Below are 19309 nucleotides of genomic sequence, written 5' to 3' on the forward strand. Positions count from 1 at the left end.
CAATTTGGGTGTAACATACACTTGTGGAAGCCATTAATGATTCGGATTGGTGAGTAATTAGTTAATTAAGTACGTAGTAAAGAGAAGTTCAACTAGGAAACTTTTAGCTGAAAGAAGAATTAATGGATTGATGAAGCTATTAACACAAGAAGTTATATATATATACACAACTTCTTTAATTTATAGGATTAATGGGGTCATGATCACCATCTTTGAATTTTGTTTATAATATGACTTTTTATTCAGCTGATCACATGCATGATTACAGTTAATTATACAAGTAGTTATATATATATAATAATGTTTAGTAAACATCTTATCTTGCATGGAATTAATCAAATTAATGCATGTACGTGATGGAACCTATATATATGCTCTCTTATAAATATAAATGTATATATTTATATAAATAAAAATTCATGGTGATTTTGTGTTTCTGGTTGTGTTCTTTTCAGCAAAACACACACACACACACAAAATAAGTTTCTTTTTGTTTTTGATATTAGATTTAATTAATCATGCATGTCAAATTATTTAACTTTATCATGAGATTAAGTTTTGGTAGCAACTAGGTACGTATAATGAAACATTTCAGTTATCCTGTTATTCTCTATCAATTTGCTTATTTCTGTTAATGAAACATTTTAATTTTGTAAACACTCATAATTTATGGAACACTTACACTGAATTTATTATAATCCAATGAACACTCTCAGTGTAACAGGAAAGAGAAAAAAAAATCAGCATTGATGAGTTGTCAAATTATAATATTTGAGATTATTTCATAAAATTTGTACTTTTTTATGAATTTTTTCTAGGGATTTTTTTTTTTTTGTTCTTTTACTAAAATGCGAAGTAGTGTTGTAAAAATAATGTTGTTTTGTTAATGCTGTTACAACAAAATCAATGTAATTTTTTTTTAACTTAAAAATATTTAATAAAAATCTATTAAGCTAATTAGTTAAGAAGAATATAATTAGTTAAGAAAGTTTTCGATATGCATGGTTTATTGAACAGGATTAACAAACATTCTTTGATTTGTATTTTTTTTATTGATTTTAGCCATCAAGAAATTATTATCCTTTGATTGATTAGGTTTTTTGTTGGCTCATTAATAATAATAATAATTATTAATTACTGACATCATTAAATTTTATTAAACTATTTATTAAAAAATATCGAACTGTGTCAACCAAAACTAACTCAATACAAAGTTACGAAGAGAACAAATATATGCTGTTTTGATTTTTAAAAATGATAGTTATGCATATTGCCAAATAACTAACTTTTTTATATATATGTATAAATAAATTAAAGGTAATTACCTACTAATATATATTATTAATATTATTATTTATTACTACAACAGAAAATGAGATATTTACGGCTAATAGTTACCAGTGTATATGCATACATTTCTATAAATAAAATTACATTTTGATAACTATTGTATCCAAATTAAAATTCTATATCTCTACAATTTCTCATCATGAAGATGAACTCATTTATTGTCTTGGCATTGTCATTATTCTTGATCAATTCCAGTGAGGGATGGTCTTATGATTATGGTAATATTGGTGATTATTACAACAATAGGAGGGCATGCATGAATCAATACTTGGATTTTACTCCATGCATTGGTGAGATGTTTAGCTTCACATATACGCAAAAACCTATTAGTTCCACATGTTGTGACAAAGTCAAAAATATCACTCCCAATACTGACCTTTGTTCCCACACTTTACCTTATTACCGCTCTTTCATATCTCGTTTCGCTTTCTATCAAGCTCAACTTCACTGCAACGCGCCTACGACAAATATTCCACCACCACCACCACCAGCAACACCATCACAGTCTTTGTTGCCACCGCCATCACCACCGTCACCACCAGCACCATATTTTAATGGTTTAGCACGTAAATATTGTGCGGAGGAACCTAGACTTCATAAATGCTATAAAGAGATTGCATTGTTTCGTCTTGATAAAGCACCCATTCCTAAAGAGTGTTGTGACACTATAATCGACGTTATAAACAAGTGCCCTAACGCCGAGTGGGCTCAAGGACTTCTAGATTGCGCATCATATTGCAAAAGTGCTCAGAAGACAGCTCCATGATCACCACCAACAATTAGTTTATTATTGCTTTTTTTTTTTTTAATTATGATTATTATTAGATCTCTAGTTTATATTAGTTTTTAGTATTTAGTTGATTTATTGTTTTTAGTTTTAATGTTTGAGATATTATTTAGGTTGTTAATTATGTTTTATTCATTTGAATAATAAATTAATAATATTTTTTATTTTTTAATTCATGATTTGATGAAAATAGATTTGTTAATTTGAAAATTAATTATTAGGGTTGTAGTATATGTTTAATATATTGGGGACATGTGAAAGCATGGTCATTTTATGATGGACTTTTCTAAATTAACCATCGATTGAAAATTTTGATAAGTTTTTATAAACATAAATTTTAAAAAAGTCCGGTTCCATAGATTATAATTAATTAATAATTTGTATCAAAAATATACTTCCTGATCATGTAACTTTTAAGAGAAGTACTTATTTTTTTTTTACTAGGGACCAAATATTTTTAACAATATATATATATTTTAATTCTAAAACAACTTAAAAGAAACTTACGAAACAAAATCTAATTATATATTTTAATTCATGAATTTGCCTCTAGTCATGATTCTTCAACAAACAGAAGTCCTCATCTATGATACTGCAAGAAAGCTTCTGTCACTTTTTCAAGCTTGTTAATCCAAATTCGTTGCTGGTTAATGATTGAGTAAATTAGGTTGGTTGACCATAGTGCCCGATTACGAGCATGAAAAATTGCTTGTTAATCACAGTTCGGGTCCTATAATCCTGCCAAATTAACATCAAGATTACTAAGATTACCCCCTAATTTATCACACATGCAAACATGAACATATTCACACATAGAACATATTTTTCAATCTTATTTCAGCAGCTTGAAATTCAAAATAAACTAGTTAAGATGGCTACCTCAACACAAGCACAAAGATCAACAAACCAAGCTTTGATCCAAGCAACAACTCACACATTCAACAAAGAAAGAGATAGTTTAAGAGAGAAAAGGAGGATCGATTTTGAGAGGAGAATAACCCAGAAAATTACATATCCAATAATGCCAAAATCCTCATTTTGCAACATAACACATTTGGTCAAAATGACCAAAATGCCCCTAGGGCCTTAAAGAAGCATAAACACCAAATAAGGGCAAATAGGTCAATATCATATAAAACCTCTTTTCAATTAATTTTCAGATTAATTACAAATAAATAAAATACCAATAAATCATATCCCAAAATTGTATTTCGGTTCGGTCCGAAATACCCAGTTTTGACTATACCGCGCTAACTGGTTAGAACACACCTGAAAAAAGACAAAACAAGCATACTATATAATAATATAGTCCAACGCAATTAAATTAAATTTATAATTTTACTTTTTTTTGGGTCAAAATCACTAAAATGTCTCTGGCTCACCAACGCGGTTTTAACTTTTAACATGTCATATATGATATTAATTCACGTATAATAAATTATATAATAATATAATGTCATAATAACATACAATTAACTAGTTAGAGTTAGAGTTTGTTAATCCATTCTGTTAATGCTATAGTATTACACTAAAATACCAATACATGGAACATACATAAAACTTGATAGCAATCAATAAGACTTGCATGATAGTTATAATTAATCAATAGTAACTATAATAGCTTTTAACCATATGTCGTCATTGATCTTGAATGTACAATTAATAATGCATATGGATATATAATATATATATATATTAATATTGGTATGCATTATATAAATATTGATCATTGAGATAGCAATAAAAATAAACTACAAGAAAACTCAAAGATGGTGATCATGCTAATTCATGACCATGGATGTATATAAATGCATGCCTAAACCTTATGTAGCATTACCATATTAATCGATCTCTATTGCTAGCTACAACTAAGAGTTATATATCTCATCGAAATATACAGCTTTATACATACATATAAACATCATATATAATGAAATGGCTTTCGTTATGAATGGTCGCGATGATCTTTCAATGTATTTATCATTACCATTATTATTAATTATATTCATGTTCATCAATGGTTGCCGGTGCCCTAGTCCCCGCAGTAATCTTGTTCGGCGACTCCACACTAGACGTCGGAAATAATAACATTTTACCAACGCTTATCAAATCAAATTTCCCACCCTACGGAAGGGATTTCGACGGCCATATATGATCTATGGATAACTAGTAATTATTTTAGATATTAATTAAAATATTATTCTTAAATTTATAATTTATGGTGTTGGATATAAAATTTAAAATAATATAATGTTACACGCGTGCATGTAATTGACTATTTAAACTTTGTTTTCAGTATTTAAAATTATTTGGAACTTTTTTTTTAATTTATGGTGTTATATATGTGCAGTTAATAATCTAGGGTTCAATTCTTCTCCGGTTGCCTATCTAAGTAAAGCGGCCACAGGCACAAATCTTTTGATGGGAGCCAATTTTGCTTAGGTTCGGGTTATGATGACTCAACAGCCAATTTATATGTAAGAATAAACTCTAAATTAAAAATATTATTAATTTAGTAATATTTTAACTACGATTAATTATATATTTACATATTGAAATATTTTGTAGCTATCACTATCACTAAATAAGCAATTGGAATATTATAAAGAGTTCCAAGCGAAAGTTGTAGGAATGGTGGGCGAAGCAAATGCTTCGTCCATCTTTTCTGGTGGTTTTGTACGTAAGGAACTAGTGATTTCATTCAAAATTATTACATTAGTCTCGTTCTTCAGATTACGTACCCCACTGTCAACCAATACTTTGACATTTTGTGGAGGTAAATAATAATAATATTTATGTATACTATATCATTATTATTTTTTTGTTATCATATGTATCCTATTCCTACATCATCATAATTACTAATAAATATATTAAATTTATATTTATAGAATTTATATTCATTGGGAGCACGAAGCATTGGAGTGATGACTTCATTGCCACCTCTAGGGTGCTTACCAGGAATGATAACTTTATTTGGGTTTGGTAAAGATGAGTGTGTCGATCCACTTAATTACGATGCACTCTCTTTTAACAGAAGACTTAACTCCACTTCTCAAGCCCTAAAATAAAGACTACGTGCTAACAAGAATTTGAATTATGTTACTACAAAAAAATTTATTTTTAATCACATATAAATTATTATTTTTATGTTATGACTAAAAAGTGATATTAGCCATAAAAATTACAATTTAGTCACATTTAATCACAAAAAATCTATGTTATGAATAAAAGTTTGTCACTAAAAATAGGTATTTTTTGAAGTGTCCATTACATATAAAAAATGAATTTATGTAATTATTTAAACCAATATTATAAAGAGATTAAAACTTAAATTGTAAATGCAATATGAAATATAAAAATATATTAAATTTTTTAAAAAAATGAAAGGTATTTGTCAGTTTTAAATAATTTTTATTTATTATTATTTATTTCAAGATGATGTTTGAATTTTGAAAATTTTTATTGCTTTTTAGAAGAAGATTATTGTAAATTTGTCAAACCTCTAAATCACAAACACAAAAATTTATATTGCAATAAAAATATATTGATGAGAGAGAAAAAAAAAACCATATTATAAATTATTCAAAGAAAAAATTATAGCAATGATAAATTAACTAATTAATGAAAAAAAAAAAACACATTATAAAGAAAATTTAAAAAAAAAAATTGAAATATAAGAACAACTCACATTTAAGATCAAGACCGATGACCCTTACAATATTCTAGACATTCTAAAATTACAGGGGCCCATCCAACATCTTTAGGGCATTTATTTGTAACGTCGATTATAGTGTTGCAACAAGATGAGGGAATTGGCTTTTTCAAGTCTTGGTACCGCGATATCTCTAAAAAGCATGGATGAAGTCGAGGTTCCTCTACACAATATTTGTTATTAGTATAACCTAGGCCTGTCGTCGATGTTGGTGGTGATAATGGTTGTGATGGTGTTGATGGCGATGGTGGTGATAGTGATGGTGATGACGGCGGTGATGGTGGTGGTAGTGATTGTGATGGAATGTTGTTTGTAACGGTGCAATGTTGTCGAGCTTGAAAGAAAGCAAAATTATTCGAATAATAGGGTAATAGGTGGGGACAACGGCCAATGGCGGAAGGAGTGATATCTAAGATTGTGTCACAACAAGAGGAAGTTATTGGATGATGCCAATAAGTGAAGCCATATAAGTCACCAATGCACGGTTGAATACTCAGTAATTGATTCATGCAAATTTTGTTGTTCTTATTAAAAGGCCATGGCCATCCATGTGTAGTGCTCATCAATATGGTCAACCATAAAGTCAACACAATAATTGATGATGACTTCTTCATTGTGAAAAATTTGAAAGAGAAGGTCGATCTAGGTTTTTTCAGTTAGTTTATCCACTAATAATTAAATTTAAGGAAAGAAATATCTAGATAGCTATATATATTGTGAAAATATCATCCTAAAATTTTGAATGTTTGTTTTATCTGTTTTATATAAAATTAAATAAAATGACTTATTTTTATTTTATTAATGATATAATTATCATGCACGGGCCTTTTCAGTTCACTTGTATTTATTTTTTAAGAATATTATGTAGCATTTTTTTTCTCAATTTCGGTTGGGGATATTTGATTAATAATTTTAGTTCCAGGAACCAATTTCTTAATAAAAAGTAAAATAAATTTATAGAGATTCCTCCTACTTCCACGCATGAAAATCTCTAACCGAAAATATTTCAAAAACTTAACTATACGTACTACTGTATATTTTTATATATATTATATATATATATATATATATATATATACTCATGCACATCATTTAATTTGATAAAGAAAAGAGAGGCTTGTGTACTTACAATCAATTTCACAACATGATGATGAAGCAAAACGTTTCAATTTTATTGTTGTTCTGTTTGACTTTGATGCCATTAGCCACTCATGGATTTGATTTTGGTTGCATGAAACAGTTCTTTGAATTTCAACCATGTTCATTGCAAGTATTCAACATGAAATTTCTAGGGTTTCCGATAAGCAACACTTGTTGCAACAAGATTCTTCAATTCGCTAATAGCGGTTGCTCTCCTCCACTACCATATAGCTTGTTTGCCCAAAGCAAAAATTCTTGTGTTCAAAATTCAACTCCGTTACCATCACAGCCTCCACCGCTCTTTCGGCCTCCTTCACCACCCTCTCGGCCTGTTCCACCATCACCGCCGCCACCACATTGTAATCCTAGCACTAATGTACCTCAAAATTACACGGGGAACTGCAACCTAGGATCATGCGCTATGGAGATGTTAGATTTCTATGGCGAACGTTGCCCGGTAATTAGCAAACCGTGTTGCGAGTTTATTTTGGAAGTGGTTGAAAATTGTCCCAATCAAGATGGTAAGTTAGCCCGAAAAAGTTATGAGTATTGCAAAAACCTTAAGAATTAATTATCCCACAACGGCATTACCAAATAATTAAGTTTAGTTTTCAGTTTTTTTTTTTTTTTCAATGTGTTATTTATTCAGTTTAGTTACTTCTCATGTCTAATTAAATTTCTTAGCTTTTTCTATTTATCCACTCTTTTTTCATTTTTATGAAATTAATATATTTGTCGTTTTTTTTTTAATTTTTTTTTTACATTAACATCTTCGTTTTCTAGTATATACCCTTAACATGTATGATCAGTAATTATTATATGTTAAACTTTTTCTTAACAAAAGAGTGACTCATCTACGTACTTGATCATCGCAACGGCCAGAATTGAATGAGCAACCATTAATTAAGACTATATATAATTATTCACTACCAACTTTAGTTATGCATGTCAATATAGTATATACAACTATATATAAAGATGCATGGTCATATTGATCAATCAAAACAAATATATATATACTTATATACCAAAATATATATATTATTAGTTGTTTGTTGGTATTTATTAGGTTTGATGATGGATGGATATAATATTATTAGAAGTAGGTTGATGTGGAAAATAATAACAATCTCCAACATTTTTTTTAATAATAAAAAAAGAAAATAAATAATGTTGGTAGATTGTTAAACTTTTAATTACAAGAAAATAGTTATTATGGTTTTTGAATATTATTTGTTCCCACATATTTTTTCCTCCTATATAATATTATTTACTCAGAAAATTGTGAACTTATTTATAAATATATATATATAGTAGTAAATATTGTTTTAGTATATTTAAAACTTAATTAACCATTTAATTAAATTATTATACATACATATAATAATAATATATCTTTATATATTAAAAGTGTCTATCTGTTAAATTTAACGATGTTAGCAGGTTTGATCCTCCCGTTAACTTTCAAAAATATATAAATAATTAAACTCAATAATTAAAGCCAAAAAATTAAACAATCTTTTTTTAAATAAAAAATTAACAAATATTAATATTAAACCCAATAATTAAACCAAAAAATTAAACAATCTTTTTTTAAACGTTTAAACCTAATAATTAAACCTAAAAAATTAAACAATTCTTTTTTTAAATTAAAAAAAAATCATCTTAGGCAGATATCTCTCTAACATAACAAACGGTATATCCTAATTTTTGATATTTTTTTTGTTAGTTAAACGTTAACAAATAAATAAAAAATTAACAAATAAATAAAAAATTAACAAATATTAATATACACAATTATGACATTCTTAACAATGTCTGTATATTATAGGTTTATATACAATTATGACATTCTTAACAATTAGTTTTATAAAACATATCCTTTATAACATAATTTACAATTAGTCACTAAATTCTTAAACAAAAACCACTAAAACTTAAAATAAAACTAATATTTACATAGCTCGCCACGTAACTGTCATCTAATATATAATATATATATATATATATATATATATATATAAATACATATTGTTTTGATGGCCGGATAAGTTAAATTAATTAGTACTATATTGATAACTACTCAAGTATAAAATATATAAACACATAAATCGAATGAAAGAACATGAAAAAGACCTAATGTAAAATTTGAGTTCCACAAACAAATGATTTTTTCTAAGGATAGATCATACATTCGTGCTTAAATATTGATCAAGATAATTGTTTGTATGAATAGTACGTGGGATAAAATAATTCTTGAACAATGTTGTGTTGATTATTAAAAAAATTACATAGTACATCAAAAATTAAAAAAAAAATTATAAAAATACGTTAACACGAAAAAAATTTCATTTTTGAATTTTGAATTTTTTTATTTACGAAAATATATTTTCAGTAAAAATAATAATTAATTAATTAAGCGAGAGAATATACATACGTATTGATTCACTACATATTTTGTTTTATAATTAATTAATTGTTAATCAATTTTTTTTTTATGTATCTCTATAATTTTGTTTCTTTTATTAATGTGAAACTTTAGCCTTAATTAGTTTCCTTTTATCAATTTCTTTTATTTGTCAAAGAAAAAAATGGATAATCTAGATATATGCAGACCCGGCTAGAATGAAAAGTGCAAAATATAAAAATTACACTATTGTCTCTATCAAAGAAAATGAAGATTGAAATCCACCAATGACTATCATTAGTTTTCTTATTTACAATTTTTAGACTAATGCTATCTTCAATTATCAACAATTTAGAGATTGATTTGTAATTTTCTTTTTATCTTACCCCCATTTAAGTAATATTTCTTTAAATATTGGAACATCAATTTTTAGTTTATTTTTGAATTAATTTAAGAATATATTTTAATCATTAAGTTTTTTTAAACACTAATATATTGCATTCAATATTCAACAATAATCTCACTTTCAAATAACATAGAACAAACCTAACATAAAATTTAATATACGTGCCTCGCACGTAGTTTTTTTTGCTAGTATATCTTTATATATTAAAAGTGCCTATCTAACGGCAATTCTTGGTTTAACAGAATATACTTAAAAATAAAAGAATATTCTGTTAAATTTAACGATTAGGTTTGATCTCCCGTTAACAAATAAACCCAATAATTAAATCCAAAAAATTAAACAATCTTTTAAATATTAATAATCTCTTTTTAAATTAAAAAAATCATCTTAGCCACATATCTCTCTAACAAACCTATCTTGGGAGAATATTAAAAAAAGAACTAAATAGAATAATCTACTACTCCAATAATAAATTTATTTACAATTTTATAATTACACTAATATTATTTTTAATACATTATTAAATAATATTTCAAATATAAATATTTAATTTTTTCAAACAAAAAATTTGTAATCCCGTTAACAAATAAATCCAATAATTAAATCCAAAAAATTGAACAATCTTTTAAATATTAATAATCTCTTTTTAAATTAAAAAAAATCATCTTAGCCACATATCTTTCTAACAAACCTATCTTGGGAGAATATTAAAAAAAAGAACTAAATAGAATAATCTACTACTCCAATAATAAATTTTTTTACAATTTTATAATTACACTAATATTATTTTTAATACATTATTAAATAATATTTCAAATATAAATATTTAATTTTTTCAAACAAAAATTTGTAATCTTTAAAAATAAAATACATTCAAAATTTTAAAAAGACCAAAATCTTAAATAAAACTAGCAATACGTGGCTCGGCACGTACATTCACCTAGTATATATATATATATATATATATATATATATATATATATAACAGACTTTAGTTATTTTGAAAATACAAAAGTTTCATTTTTAAATTTAAAAGAAAAAAAAATTGTTAATTCTGTTGAGCTAATTAATAACCATCCATATCGATAATAAGTGTGATCTTGGTTTGCCCCATTTTGAATGGGGATTGCAACCGTTGGTTGCTGGTAAAAATATAAAAAAAATTAATATATAAATAAAAATTCTTAATAATAATTCAAAACCATAAACTAATAATTTTAAAAAAATATTTTCTTAATTATCTTATGATTTGTCAGTATCTAGCTAGTCCGCCATGGAAGAAAGAATTTTCGTGCAACATGTATGATTAAGCTTGACATTCGAAAAGCATATGTGAGTTCTTTAAAGAATTGCTAGATGTTTTCCAATTCTAAAGTGCCTTTATTAAGCTTATCTTGAGCAGTAAGACTTTAATGGAGAAATATATGGTTAATTTCTTTGAAGCCAATATCTCATCGACCTATCTAGAAGAATTCATTATTCATGAAAGATGTAGAGACTTGAAATTGAATCATTTGAGCTTTGCGGCAAATGGTGCTCTCCTTTTTTGTAATAGCGATTTCAAGTCAATTTACCATCTATTGTAGTGGTATTTTGCAGGCCACATATATGTTTCTAAAGAAGCACTTTTCCTTACCAATATACTACCGGCAAAGGATTGTGAGATATTATTTATAAGAGGGTTTCCAGAATAAGAAGGTGGAGCACTTAATAAACTCAATTTCATACATATATATTAGAGTCAAATTTTTCAACTGCGTGGGCTAGAAACTGAAAGCACAAACCATTTATTTTTCGACTATCCTTGCTTCTTTAGTATAATATTTGTAGAGAGCTAGAAATGAAGTTTTGTGGTCCTAAAACTTAACAAGACTATGTATTCTTGTCTAAAGAATAGGATTTTGTTAATTTGGCCAAATATATTAGTACGTAGTGAAGATGTTGTTTGGTTTAAGAACCTTACGTACAAAATAACGTGAATTGTTTAGAAAATGTTCTGATTTTCCAAGAAAAAAATTAAAAAATATTTTGTTAAACAAAACAGTAGAAAAGAGCAATGCTCTGTTATTGTATTATGTACAAGAATGGTGTCAATTACATTAGTCATGAGAGTGGAGTTACATGCCCTTTTATAGAACAAGGGATTACAATGTTGAGAGAGATAGTAACTAACAACAGACCGTGACTAACCTATTAGAATGTGACACCTAAGCTAACTAACTACTTATTATAATAACTAACATTAGTTAGGCAAACTAGAAAATAACAATATTAATATTAACAGAAAGAAAAGAATATGTCAAAAAAACTAATACTTTTTGCAAGTGCTTAGAATGCTGATGACTATTTTACATTGCAAATTATACTAATTTATAAGAGTAAGATGCATATATATTAATGATCCTAAATAAAATTTGGTATATAAATTACTGAAAAACATAATATTTATTCATATATATTATTGTAATACACATAATCAATATTTTACATTATTATTATACACATTTTTCTCTATAATTATTCTAAGTAATTATTAATTTTCTTGCTAGCTAGAGCTGGGGTAAAGAAGGGAAATGCCAGCTTGGATCATATTTTGAGCAAGAAAAGTATTTGCAGTTTGGGAGGGATGAAAAGCATCCCAAAAGACATAATCAGAAGCATTCGAACATGTCCCAATCGATAATTCATTGCACAACAATGAAGTCTCCAACAATCCACTTCCACAGCAACCTTTTCTTGTCTCAAAAAATCCTGCAACAATAATAATTAATTATATAAATATAAATATATATATATTTTTTACATGCATGTATTATAAATACTAACCATTTTCTATTGGATTTGTTACAAGGGTGTAGAGTGGTTGGTATATGTCAAAGACAACTAAATTAATTCAAGCCAGATAATCTGTTTCTTAAGCTTTGGGAAGTTGAGTTTAGTCTTGTATTGAATGAAATAGCGTCGTAATTCAATCTATCAACACATAATTCACTATTCCCAAACCCAAATAAGGTGATTGCCCCTGGCAAACAACCCCGTGGTACAGCTCGATCCCGTCGAATATAAATTCTAATCACAAAACCAAAACCAAAATTAAATTATAGCATGTAACCTAGCTAATTAAATTCATTATTTCATCAAAAAATTATACATATATATATATATATTTATACCTGAACGAATCGAGCATAACTTGTGAGGAGCACATTAAAAAATTGTTGAATATTAGGATAAGTAAGTTGAAGAACTGGGCTGATATAATAATTTTGAACGAAATCGCTTGTCCCAGAACTTATCACATAAATACTATTAGACAATATAGAAGAAGCATTGGCTTCCCCTACCATTCCCACAATTCTTGCTTGGTATTCTTCGAAATACTCCAATTGTTTACTTAGAGAAACCGCAAACTACAAATTAATATAATAAATACACATTTGTTAATTAGTCTGTAAATATATCTAAATATATATACGTAACATAACAAATATGAATATAGATATTTACGTATAAGTTTGCAGTAGTATCGGAATATCCTGAACCAGCAGAAGCAAAATTAGCTCCACTTAAAATATTGCTTCCAATTTTCGCTTCATTGCTCAGATAAGCAACTTGGTACGTTTCGAATAATAATTGATCTTTAACTGCAGAATGATCAAATTATTATGAACAAATAAATTTATTCTAAATTAAGATATAGATATATAGATATGTATATGATGATCATCAAATTATAAATTTTATTAATTACCGAGAAAATCAATGGCCAATTTGCCATTGGAAAATCTACCGGTCGGAGTGTGATTGAAGTCCCTTCCATAAGGAAGAAAATTGGACTTCACAAGCGTCGGTAAATTGTTATTATTACCGACGTCCATTGTAGAGTCTCCGAACAGAAACACAGCAGGAACTCTCTGCTGTGTGGAATTTTTTACAAGAATTACAAGGATCACCAATATTGTCATAATTGACTTCAAATCCATATTGATGATCAGATTCAAGCTTCAAAAACAAATTGATCCTTATAATTAATTGAAAGATGATGAGATATTCAGAGACTGATGAATGCATGATATTTATATGCATGCATGGATCATTTTTCCTGATTAATAATTGATCATCACCATCTTTCCATTTATTTTGTTTGAAAATTAATGATCAACTAACAAGCTTTGAATGAGTAGTTAGTTTAATTTTTTATGTGTGAAATATATTATGTAAGCCAACATTCAAAGTACATTATTAATTATATTAAACCGTTTTGCTATATATCTTTTCTATCTTTTCCATTAGTTCATCAAAATGAAATAAATACCTTATTACAAAGTAAAAAAGAGAAAAAAAAAACCGCACATTGTGTATATATATATTATACTTTAAGCAAAAATATAGAAAATACAAAAATACAGTTGTACAGAATTTTAAATATTTTTACGATTTTTATGATTTTATTTACAGAAAATACGGTCTTTTTATGTTGTATTCTTGTTAATTTATTTTTTATTTTTTGTTATATGTATGTTATTTTTTGTAATTATTTTTATGTTGTTTGAATGTTATTTTCCTGTTATTTTTATGAAATTTTCTTGTTGTTTTCATGTTGTTTCTATAAAAAAAAACTATAAAAATATAAAAAAAAAAATCTTTAAACATAAAAATATAATTTTTTTTTTTACAAAAAATGGTATTTCATGTAATTATCCTTATTAGGATAACTACATAAGACACTATTTTACATGTAATTTATGTTGTGACTAAAAGATTATCACTAAAAGTAACTGTTTTTTGTAGTGCATACATGTCACACGAAAATTCTTTCTTCCATGGCAGACTAGCTACATCGTGACAAATCATGATGTTATTAAATTTTATTTATTTTTATTCTATAAATAAAATAATTAAGAAAATATATTTCTTTTAATTATTAATTTAAGGTTTTGAAATTAATATTATTAAGAATTTTTTTTTCTTACATTTTTACGAAATAGAGTGCAACCAACAGTTACAATCCTATTCAAACAGCAACTAAGATCGCAACTAATTGAACAATCCGAATCATAAAAATAAAATAAAAAGTCGGAAAAAATTGAAAAATAAAATAAAAAATGATGTATAAAATGATTTCCATTATTATTACTATTATTATTATTATTATTATTAGACGTCCTCGATATGGATGGTTATTAATTAGCTCAACAGGTTTAACAAATTTTTTTTCTTTTAAATTTTAAAAATGAAAATTTTGTATTTTTAAAATAACTAAAGTCTGTTATATTATATTTTCAAAAAAAAAGTCTGTTATATATATTATATTATTATTATATGTATGTATAATAATTTAATTAAATGGTTAATTAAGTTTTCTATAGTAATAAATAAGTTTACAATTTTCTGAGTAAATAATATTATATAGGGGAAAAAATATGTGGGAACAAATAAGAAGAAAGACGACCCTGAAATATGAAAGATTTGAAGTGATAATTAAAAGTCTAATAAGTTAATTATGTTGGGAAACAATCATAACAATCTACAACATTATTTATTTTCTTTTGTTGGAGATTGTTATTATTTTCCACATCAACCTAGCTATTTCCAAAAATATTATCCATTCATCATCAAACCTAATAAATACCAACAAACAACTAATAATATATTTCGTGTATATATATATATATATATATGTATTTGTTTTGATTGATCAAGATGATCATGCATTTTATATATAGTTGTATATAATATATGAGCATTGCATATTAAGCACCAATAATGCTTAGTACTTTCTTTACATGTCGCGTTTCGATTAATTAGCGATACTTTCTAAAAAGCTATTATAAATTATATGTGATCCGATACTTAGTTGGATGCTAGGCACCACCGGTACCCTTTATCATTTCTCATAATATATTGAGATGCTTAACTAAAGTTGGTAGTGAATAATTTTCATTAATTATTATATATAGTCTTAATTGGTTGCTCATTCAATTTTGGCCGTTGCGATGATCATATTAAAAATATGAAACCAAGTACGTAGATGAGTCACTCTTTTGTTAAGAAAAAGTTTAACATATAATAATTACTGATCATACATGTTAAGGGTATATACTAGAAAACTAAGATGTTAATGTAAAAAAAAAACGACTAATATATTAATTGTATAAAAATGATAAAAGGGTAGACAAATAGAAAAAGCTAAGAAATTTAATTAGACATGAGAAGTAACTAAACTGAATAAATAACACATTGAAAAAAAAAAAAAAAACTGGAAACTAAACTTAATTAGTTGGTAATGCCGTTGTGGGATAATTAATTCTTAAGGTTTTTGCAATACTCATAACTTCTTTGGGTTAACTTACCATCTTGATCGGGACAATTTTGAACCACTTTTGAAATAAACTCGCAACACGGTTTGCTAATTACCGGGCAAACTTTGCCATAGAAATCTATCATCTCTGTAATGCATGATTCTAGGTTGCAATACTTCCCCGTGTAATTTTGAGGTACATTAGTGCTAGGATTACAATGTGGTGGCGGCGGTGATGGTGGAACAGGCCGAGAGGGTGGTGAAGGAGGCCGAAAGAGCGGTGGAGGCTGTGATGGTAGCGGAGTTGAATTTTGAACACAAGAATTTTTGCTTTGGGCAAACAAGCTATATGGTAGTGGAGGAGAGCAACCGGTATTAGCGAATTGAAGAATCTTGTTGCAACAAGTGTTGCTTATCGGAAACCCTAGAAATTTCATGTTGAATACTTGCAATGAACATGGTTGAAATTGAAAGAACTGTTTCATGCAACCAAAATCAAATCCATGAGTGGCTAATGGCATCAAAGTGAAACAGAACAACAATAAAATTGAAATGTTTTGCTTCATCATCATGTTGTGAAATTGATGATAAGTACACAAGCCTCTCTTTTCTTTATCAAATTAAATGATGTGGATGAGTATATACGTATGTGTATATAAATAAATATACAGTAGTACGTACGTAGGTATAGTTAAGTTTTTGAAATATTTTCGGTTAGAGATTTTCATGCGTGGAAGTAGGAGGAATCTCTATAAATTTATTTTACTTTTTATTAAGAAATTGGTTCCTGGAACTAAAATTATTAATCAAATATCCCCAACCGAAATTGAGAAAAAAAATGCTACATAATATTCTTAAAAAATAAATACAAGTGAACTGAAAAGGCCCGTGCATGATAATTATATCATTAATAAAATAAAAATAAGTCATTTTATTTAATTTTATATAAAACAGATAAAACAAACATTCAAAATTTTAGGATGATATTTTCACAATATATATAGCTATCTAGATATTTCTTTCCTTAAATTTAATTAGTGGATAAACTAACTGAAAAAACCTAGATCGACCTTCTCTTTCAAATTTTTCACAATGAAGAAATCATCATCAATTATTGTGTTGACTTTATGGTTGACCATATTGATGAGCACTACACATGGATGGCCATGGCCTTTTAATAAGAGCAACAAAATTTGCATGAATCAATTACTGAGTATTCAACCGTGCATTGGTGACTTATATGGCTTCACTTATTGGCATCATCCAATAACTTCCTCTTGTTGTGACACAATCTTAGATATCACTCCTTCCGCCATTGGCCGTTGTCCCCATCTATTACCCTATTATTCGAATAATTTTGCTTTCTTTCAAGCTCGACAACATTGCACCGTTACAAACAACATTCCATCACAATCACTACCACCACCATCACCGCCGTCATCACCATCACTATCACCACCACCGCCATCAACACCATCACAACCATTATCACCACCAACAACGACGACAGGCCTAGGTTATACTAATAACAAATATTGTGTAGAGGAACCTCGACTTCATCCATGCTTTTTAGAGATATCGCGGTACCAAGACTTGAAAAAGCCAATCCCCTCATCTTGTTGCAACACTATAATCGACGTTACAAATAAATGCCCTAAAGATGTTGGATGGGCCCCTGTAATTTTAGAATGTCTAGATTATTGTCAGGGTCATCGGTCTTGATCTTAAATGTGAGTTGTTCTTATATTTCAATTTTTTTTAAGTTTTCTTTATAATGTTTTTTTTTCATTAATTAGTTAATTTATCATTGCTGTAATTTTCTCTTTAAATAGTTTATAATATGGTTTTTTTTTCTCTCATCAATATATTTTTATTGCAATATAAAATTTTGTGTTTGTGATTTAGAGGTTCGACATATTTACAATAATCTTCTTCTAAAAAGCAATAAAAATTTTCAAAATTCAAACATCATCTTGAAATAAATAATAATAAATAAAAATTATTTAAAACTGACAAATACCTTTCATTTTTTTTTTTAATTTAATATATTTTATATTTCATATTGCCTTTACAATTTAAGTTTTAATCTCTTTATAATATTTGTTTAATTAATTACATAAATTCATTTTTTACATGTAATGGACACTACAAAAAATAGCTATTTTTAGTGACAACTTTTAGTCTTAACATAAATTTTTTGTGATTAAATGTGACTAAATTGTAATTTTTGTGACTAATATCATTTTTTAGTCACAACATAAAAATGATAACTTATATGTGATTAAAAGTAAAAAAATTTATAGTGACATAATTCAAATTCTTGTTAGCACATAGTTATTTTGTCAAATCACGAATCATATATATGAGCTGATTCAAATTCCATCTAAAATATTTATTTGAATTTTCTAAAAAAAAATGTTTATTATTTGTAATTAAGTAACTGAATTTCATTTTAAAATATTATTTTTTAACTTAAAATTGTATATTTCCATGTTTAGTAACTATAAAATAATCCCTTAAGTAAAACTACAAGATCCGTAGTGTTCTTCCTCCAACTTCTTAAGGAATATCCTTAATATATTTCTATATGCATCTCAATATTAATTAAAAATAAACTTAAATTAATTTTTAAAATTCACTTTTAATATTTTTTTTTATTATTTTTCTATTGATAACATTTGGTAGATTTATAAACTTTTGGGTATAAATAAAGCTTTCATTATTCTTGTTTTATTTTTCTTTTAAAAAAATAAGCATTAAAAGACAAATTTTTCCTATTATATTTTAATAAAAAGGGGGTATTTGATTATTTTAAAGCATTTGATTCGGATAATAATTTCTCATAAAGTAAACATTCATTCTTAAATAATTTTGGTTAACAACATATATAATTATAAATATTGATTATAATTTATTTTGTAACATTTCTCTATTAATTTACTATTTTGACGTATTATTTTAATAATCAAATAGAATGAGTGTTTATACAAAATGAAATTAAGTAAATAGGTAATGCTCTTTTACATAAGACTAATTTAGATTTTTGCCCCTAATTTTGACAAACTATTGAGATTGTAAGATTTAGGTCGTCTAATTGTACTAAACAAAATCTAAGATTCAGGGCATAATTTAATAAATATCAAAGTTTACATAAATATTATTGTGATTATTAACGAAAGACGAGAGAAGTTCCAGCTTGAGCA

At 26.7% G+C, this 19309-nt stretch overlaps 1 protein-coding gene and 1 pseudogene across 1 annotated transcript in view; one reads left to right on the plus strand and one right to left on the minus strand.

The window, feature by feature from the left end:
• The first annotated feature begins 3906 nt into the window (after positions 1 to 3906).
• LOC115700408 (GDSL esterase/lipase At5g03810-like) overlaps positions 3907 to 19309 on the plus strand; it is a 31626-nt gene continuing 16223 nt past the window's right edge. The window contains exons 1-2 of the mRNA XM_061103482.1: positions 3907 to 3937; positions 4488 to 4552. Of these exons, the coding sequence (XP_060959465.1) occupies positions 3907 to 3937; positions 4488 to 4552 (96 nt within the window). The remainder of the gene's footprint in view (positions 3938 to 4487; positions 4553 to 19309) is intronic.
• On the minus strand, positions 12351 to 13856 carry LOC115700405 (GDSL esterase/lipase At5g22810-like; annotated as a pseudogene).

Source organism: Cannabis sativa, chromosome 8 (assembly GCF_029168945.1).
Source record: "Cannabis sativa cultivar Pink pepper isolate KNU-18-1 chromosome 8, ASM2916894v1, whole genome shotgun sequence".
NCBI lineage: Eukaryota > Viridiplantae > Streptophyta > Magnoliopsida > Rosales > Cannabaceae > Cannabis > Cannabis sativa.